General features: G+C 36.9%; 1 protein-coding gene across 5 annotated transcripts in view; it reads right to left on the reverse strand.

The window, feature by feature from the left end:
* LOC107563183 (zinc finger E-box-binding homeobox 2-like) overlaps positions 1 to 7,524 on the reverse strand; it is a 62,730-nt gene that overhangs the window by 6,649 nt on the left and 48,557 nt on the right. For 4 of the 5 annotated variants that reach the window (XM_016247991.1, XM_016247992.1, XM_016247988.1 and 1 more), the window contains 5 exons: positions 7,094 to 7,205; positions 3,681 to 3,749; positions 2,297 to 2,491; positions 1,626 to 1,840; positions 179 to 287 (listed from right to left, as the gene is read on the reverse strand). In XM_016247991.1, coding sequence (XP_016103477.1) covers positions 179 to 287; positions 1,626 to 1,840; positions 2,297 to 2,491; positions 3,681 to 3,749; positions 7,094 to 7,205 — 700 coding nt within the window. Of the gene's footprint in view, positions 1 to 178; positions 288 to 1,625; positions 1,841 to 2,296; positions 2,492 to 3,680; positions 3,750 to 7,093; positions 7,223 to 7,524 lie in introns of all 5 variants that reach the window. The other variant, XM_016247989.1, reaches the window with a different exon arrangement.

Raw genomic sequence — 7,524 nt, forward strand, 5'->3', positions numbered from 1 at the left:
ATAATTATATAATTATGGTTTTAAAATATTCATCATCCATCCAGACTATACACAACCACACTGAATTACCATTAGGCAAATTGGAAACATATGAAATAAGATTATATACATTATTGGCATTCTTTTCACAGCACTTATGAAAGGAGGCTCTTAACATATTATTCAATGAAACACTTACCACTGTGAATGCGGAGGTGCTCCTTCAAATGATGCTTATATTTGAAGGCTTTACCACACTCTGTGCATTTGAATTTGCGGTTACCAGCCCCTTCATTTAGCAGTTGAGGCTGCAACGGAGAGAAAGATTATAGAAATTGATACAGATAGAAAACAGTCACAATAGAGTTTTCAATTCATTCTGATGCTGAAATAAATAATTTATCTCCTTTTATCTCCTCAGTGTCTTCTTATTCGTTAAACTTCGTTAAACTACTATCTGCATACTTTAAATAGTTGTTGTCTAGGTTTAGTCAAAACAGTGTAGGCTGCATCTGTATTCACCATTCAAAGTTAAACGTAGGTGCTCTTACTCCATTTGAAATTCAAATGTGGGCCCCAGATGCACAACAAAAACAACAGCATTCACCCTGCACCCCACACACAGACACAAAAGGTCTGTGAAAAATGTGTGGGTGTCCACAAGTGCACATTTAATAGTCACTATGTACAGTACTGTGAAGTTCTTTCTTCAGAAGTTCAGTCATACTCGTGCACATAGGCCAGTTTAAGATGTGTATTGGGGTTTCCATTTTCTGTATAAGTGTATGTAAATATATACAATGAGGCGATCATATGATTAAATGTAAAACTAAACCTAGCAAGGTGAACCTAGGAATGAAAGTTCAAAGCCTTCAGGAAAATACCTCTTTAGAGCAAATAAACAAACACTTAAAGTCATTTAAGGATTAGGATACTCTAGATCACCGGGAAAAAAAGCCATCTGGTCGTGTTTCATTCAGTATGAAGAGGTGCACATATGTGTGTATGCGTGTGTGAGAATCCCCCAGTAAGATGAGCGTGCAAGTCAAGTACTGCCAATTCTTTTCCAACGTGCCTAAATCTGCTTAAGGTTCAAAGTTGAAATCCTAAATGCAGGATATCCTGTTTTAATTCAATCAAACAACTGAGAACCCTTTTACCACACCAAAAACAGACATTTTCCTTCAGTAATAAAGCAATATAGAGTTTCCTCTTCAAAATAATTTCATATCACTGCATTCTTCACAGTATGCTCATGTTGAGACCAGCCTAAAAGGCAGAATTAACATCAGCTTTTCCTTTTGAGTTGACTCCTTTCCAACAGCTGAGGCGAGAAGTCGGCAGGCCTATAGGACTCAATGTGCTAGAACAGCCCACACATGGCCAGCTGTGGGTGGACACTCAGGGGAGTATGACAGTGCACAGCTGTGGCTCCGGTGTGAAGGATTCAAGTATTAAGGAGCTTCCGGAGGAGCTTTTTCAATGCTATAGCTATCAACAGGCTGAAACATGTTCTCCTCAGACAAGTAAACAAGCTCAGAATAAGAGATGCAGCATCTTTCACAATGAACCCAGATTTCTATAATACTAAAAAAGCATGAGGAAGTAATGAGTGTGGGTATGGATTGAGGTGGGCCTCGTCTCACCTGATCGCTGGCAGGCTTATGTGTGGCCATATGGCGCTCTAGCTGAGTGCGGTAGGCGAAGGTGTCACTGCACAGAGGACAGGGGAAGCTCTCATCGTTTTTCTCATGTCGGTACTTGATATGCTCCTTTAGGGAGGTCAGCCGCTTGTAGCCCCGGTCACAGTAGGGGCAGGTCAACAGTTGGGCAAAGGCATCTGGCGTCCTCCGTGCCAGATCTGGGCAAAATTGAAATTGAGTGAACAGAGTGAAGGAGGGGGGATTAAAAAAAAACCCAGCATAAGTAGGACAAACAGTTGCCATATGAGGCTATGGGATAATGATAAGTAAAGCACTGCATTCAGTTACGTGAAACAGCAAAATATGCTATTCATTTATATAATTCAAATAGTATTAGCAAAAATATTTTATAAACTAAATATATGCATTTTGTCCACACAAGTTAATATGTAAAATAAAATAAAATAAAAATTTTATTAAATGTACATAATTTGAAATAAAAAAAAATATTTCTTACAGGCTATGAAATGATTTTGCATTATTTTTTATTAAAATATTTTTTGGAACCTTTGACAATATAAAATAATAAGGTTATTAAATAAATTTCTAATTGCATTTGGTGCTTACTGAGTCTTAATGTTGGATCATATTTGTATGTATAGTTTAATGCCTACCATTTTCATTTTCATTTTCATCCTGTCCATTGGCCTCTGGCGTGCCCAGTCGTGTACCCTCCTCTGGGTCCTCTGGGTAAATAATAACAGTATCATGCAGGTATTCCGCAATGCTCGCTGCATGTCCCTCGCTGTCATCCAGTTTCCTCTTGGCAAAAAAGCTTTCCAGCTCTGAAGAGGCATCAATACCCTTAACTGCACAGAGGAAGTGGGGAGAAAAAGCACAAATTAATCCAGTGGTTGATGCTCACTGTCACTGGAAAGGACCAAGCTGAACATTAGGACACTGGCCACTCTAAGTGTGATGTAGTGGATACTAAACCATTAGAAGGACTTTCAAGGTGGAAGTATTTATTTAAGTTACAACATAATGGCCACTTCAAAGACTAATTGGAGCCAGCTTGATCATCAAGCACTCTTTAAGCATCCTCTTGCATGTTTGAAAATGCTTTAAACATTTCCAGCATTATGGGTGATTGGGTTATATGACAATTAGGCGTGCCAGGGTAACTGATCTCACTTTGTATTGCTCATCGTATACATAAAATTGAACCCAATAATCTAATTATAGATCATGTGTTACGTGTAATTGCACAGAACAAGATTTTAAACATGATTTTCGTAAACAATAGGTTTTTGGATGAAATACTTAAAGATACTGACAGGATAAATAGACAACTGCGCCTTACAAAACGTATATATTTATATACTGTATGTAAAAAAATGAGGTAATGTGGGTAGATAACTAATAACATGACAAAAGTTATTCTAAATCATACTTTTTCGAAAATCATACTTTATCATTACTTATTTGAAAGTACATGGACTGAACAAATTAGATTTTGCCTTTAAACTCAATTTAGCTGCAAAATGTGATTTGCCATGCACTTGCGCTCAACTTAAAAATGTTTACTTTCCATCTCCCATAGACTCACATGAGGGAGCATTATCTCACATGCTCACATGTGTGCCAAGCATGCGTTTACTTATAGTTTTAAGAGATGTTAAACTCTTACATACACTGTAAAAAAAATTCTGTAAAATCTACAGTAAAAAAACGGCAGCTGTGGTTGCCCTGAATTTTACGGAAAAAAATACGGTAGCAACATGTTAGGTTTTACGGTTTTAACTTAAATTTACATTTAAATACCATAATTTCATTAAGTGAAATAATTTTAATATACCAACCTATTGAAGTACTGAAATCTGTTTTGTACCTTTGTAATACACTGATAACCACCAAATGCAGGTGGTGATGAGAAAGTCACATGATGTACCAAAGCCCATCACAAAGTAGCTTTTAAACAATAGCCAACTCTTTAAATTTAGTTATTTATTGTGTACCTATGCATGAATATTTCAATATATTGTGAAGTTATCTCACCTGTACCATTTCCAATTCCATGAAGAGAGACGTCAGGGCTCATGGGGTTGTACTCAGCTTTTCGCTCCTCTGTAATAAGAGAAAACACCCTGTTTAATGATCATCATAACTCGAACAAAAACAATTCAGCTGCAAATCATCTGTCATTATCACTTTTAATTAACATGTTTAATGTATGTTAAAGTGTAATTAAAGGAGATAAATGTGACAGCACATTCAAAGGAAAAAGCACAACGATAGAGAACATCCTACACATCAGGAAGAGTTATATCTCAAACATGTTGACAGCAGCTCAGAGAATGATTTGCTTCTCTTAAGAAATCATGTCAAGGTATTTAGGGAGGAGAGGAGGGTGGTCTGAGAGGAGTTTGCTCATATACTGCAGCTATTGTTTGTTCCTCCCCCTCCCCCTCATGTGACCTCGTATCGGCAGTCACAAGTATCATAAGCTTCCCTCACAAAAGGAGGATATAAAGCACCACTTAAACCAGAAAAGCAGGGGGAAAACAAGGGTACTCAAACCTCCTGACACACACACACACACATGCTTCCACTGCATTAGTACTGTTTCATTTCAAAACTCCCTTCCACTTCCTTCCTCATTATCTAAGTATGACAACTGAGAGAGCTTCTGAAAGTCGACGAATCCTCTCACTTTTCACCACATTTAAGAGATGTCTTTCAAAGCAGAGTTTGAAATCATTGTGAGAGCAATGCTTCTTGAAGGGATGTTTTGAGCATCAAAAGCTTTTCTAGACTTGGACGTGTTTCATTGAACAAAGTTTTAATGAAACAAGGGGTCTTGCCTTCGCGAAACTCCTTCCTGATGAAATTGTCTCCTTCTGCACTGTGTAGATAAAAGTGCAAGGCCTGGAGTCAGTGAAAATACCCTCCTTGAGTTCTCAGCATTGTGCTTTCCTTTGAGGTACATTAGCTTAAAACTTCTTTGGGAGGTTTAGCGATTAGTTGTATTAGCATGGGGATATTTTAATGTCATACGAAGGACCGAACATCATTTGTGGTGCACCAAAAACCTTGTTGAAGGGAAGCCAAAATGGTATCGGAGATTAATTTAGAGTAAATCAATGTACTGTGTATGAATGACAGAAATACAGTTTCCTCGAGTGGCAAAATGGCAACTACATTAGAGTCTCAGTTCTGCTTGTGGTAGCTGCAGGCCCCATGAGGTAACGGTGTGATTTTAACCACTGCAACACAGAAGTTCCATATCTCTTTAGGTAAACAAATAAATAATATTTTGTTTCAGTACTCAATTTGATGTGTACCTATTTCAAATGAGTTTGTAAATATGCTTGCAAATACTGGAGATACAGTACAAGTGCTGATACTGTTATACAGTGTAGCAAAACAAGTACTTTACATTCTTTTCAGACCCAGAAAAACTGATTTTTTTATTTTTTTTCTGTCATTACATTGTTTGGACTGGAGCATAAGAAACAAATGGGAGAAGTAGTCTAAGAATGAGAGTAACAACTTAGCAACATTTCTTTTCAACATTCAATAAATAAAGTAGTGTCCAGAAGACTTTTAATTTAAACCTGGAAACAAAGTTTTAGGACTTGTGAAAAATGTAAAGCAAAGAAAAGTTAAGATGTAAAATCACACTTTATGTAAGATATGTGACCCTGGACCACAAAACCAGTCTTAAGTGTCAATTATTCAAAATTGAGATTTATATATAAATAAGCTTTCCGTTGATGTATGGTTTTTGTTATGATAGGACAACATTTGGCCGAGATACAACTATTTGAAAATCTGGAATCTGAGGGTGCAAAAAAAATCGAAATATTGAGAAAATCGCCTTTAAAGTTGTCCAAATGAAGTTCTTAGCAATGCATATTACTAATCAAAAATTAAGTTTTTATATATTTATTTACAGTAGGAAATTTACAAAATATCTTCACGGAACATGATCTTTACTTAATGTCCTAATGATTTTTAGCATTAAAAAATGCTGTATTTTTGGCTATTGCTACAAATATACCCCAGCGACTTTTTAATATATTTAATACATTGATATATAAAGTACCACTAAAAATATAGGGTTAGAAAGTTTTTGTATGTGTGTGCACTCTAAAAAATGCTGGGTTGTTTCAACCCAATGTTGGGTCAAATATGGACTAACCCAACTGTTGGGTTAAAAAGCTAATTTAAAAATGTAACCAAAATTTAATGGTTTAAATTTTGAATTGTAAAAATATTTCACAATATTATTTTTTTTACTGCATTTTTGATCAAATAAATGCTTTTCACTCAAATTGCTGTACTGATAATATAATTTATAATGGAAATTTTATTTTAAATATATATTTTTATATTGTTTTTATATATACATACTGTATATATATCAGAAAAATGCTAATTAGAAGCACTTCCAAAAGTCATCCTTCGAACCCCACTGTCTTAGCAAAGCATATACAGGGGACTTGAGGTGCATCTTCTCTAGCTACCACAGCGCACTGATACAAAGAGGAAGAACCACAGAAGATGATTCATGCAGCCTCTTTTAAGATGTTGCTTTTATCAACATATAACACAAATTTTTTTTTTCCAGAAAGCAGACTCATACCTTCATATTTAGTCACTAAAATAAAATAATGCTATGCTGCCAGAGGCGTGGTCTTCAAATAAACTCAGATGACGTTCATTAATCTAGCATATCATGGTGTGAACATCAACTAAACAAAACACTGTTCAAGTGGATGACACATCCCCGAAGACCCTGTTTAGTTCTGCGACTGTGACACTCTCTGAAGATATGTGATGCATATGGTTTAGTCATTAGCCGAGACTGATTGCTTGGGTTCGGGTTTTTTTCTTTCTTTTTTTATTTTTTCAAACCGGGCGACTCGCATGAGTTCTCCCTTCACTCTGTAACTGTCAGCCAGGCCCAGGGAATTGTGGGCCTATTATGTATGTAAATGGCCATCATAATGCTAAAAATTTCATTTAAGGCCTTCATTTAATGAGTCTTCAGCAGGGCACACTCATGCTAAATGATAGCTATGTAATCCTAATTAAGAGAATTTGTCTTTAAAGCCTCACTAGCTTGGGTCTTGTCTGTGATCTTGATCGCTTTTTGGGTGGGTGAGTCAAAACGAAGCCAGAAGAAAGGGGTGTGGAGACAGTGATGAGACACTGAAGATTAGGTGTAACCTACTTTGTGACAAAAGTAAGAAACCAAAGTAGAAATGTGAGCTAATAGTCTAAAAGTTGCCATTACATTAAAAGTGCCAAACAGCTGCTAGGTGTTGGCCTAATAAATAAAGCTGCTCTGTCCTGGTAATATGAAAATGGCAAGGTTGATGAAAAAAGAAAACAAAACCTCGGCTTCATATGTTTCATATGTTAATACCTAATTTTGGCCTGATATTCTCAGCGCTCACTCTTACCTGAACTATTCAGGTCTCCGTGGCACCAGACATGGGCTCCTGCCCCATCCTGGCTTTCATTTTCTTCATCCCCACGGCAGGAGAGCAGGGCATGGGCCACCCGGGGTGAGGCCTCCAGACTCGGCACACCTGCTGGACTGCCTTCGCCCTCAGAACCCAGGAGTCTGTCCTCCTCATCGGACCCTGAACTGGCATCCACCACATTTTCATAACTCAGCACTGAGGACAGAACAGAGTCCAGGTGTTATTATTTGAGTTTAAGCTCATTTTAAGCGTCTTGGTGGTCAGGCTATATAGCTACAATCTTGACCTGCTACCCCACTTCTTTACAAACGCAGTAAACACAGAGTAATAAAGTCAAAGCAGGCCAACTGAGGTTGCCAGTGAAAAGAAAAGAAAAAAAAAAAAAAAAAAAAAAAAAAAAAAAAAAA

The sequence above is a fragment of the Sinocyclocheilus grahami genome, unplaced genomic scaffold, assembly GCF_001515645.1.
Source record: "Sinocyclocheilus grahami isolate Dianchi unplaced genomic scaffold, SAMN03320097.WGS_v1.1 scaffold860.1, whole genome shotgun sequence".
Classification (NCBI taxonomy): Eukaryota; Metazoa; Chordata; class Actinopteri; order Cypriniformes; family Cyprinidae; genus Sinocyclocheilus; species Sinocyclocheilus grahami.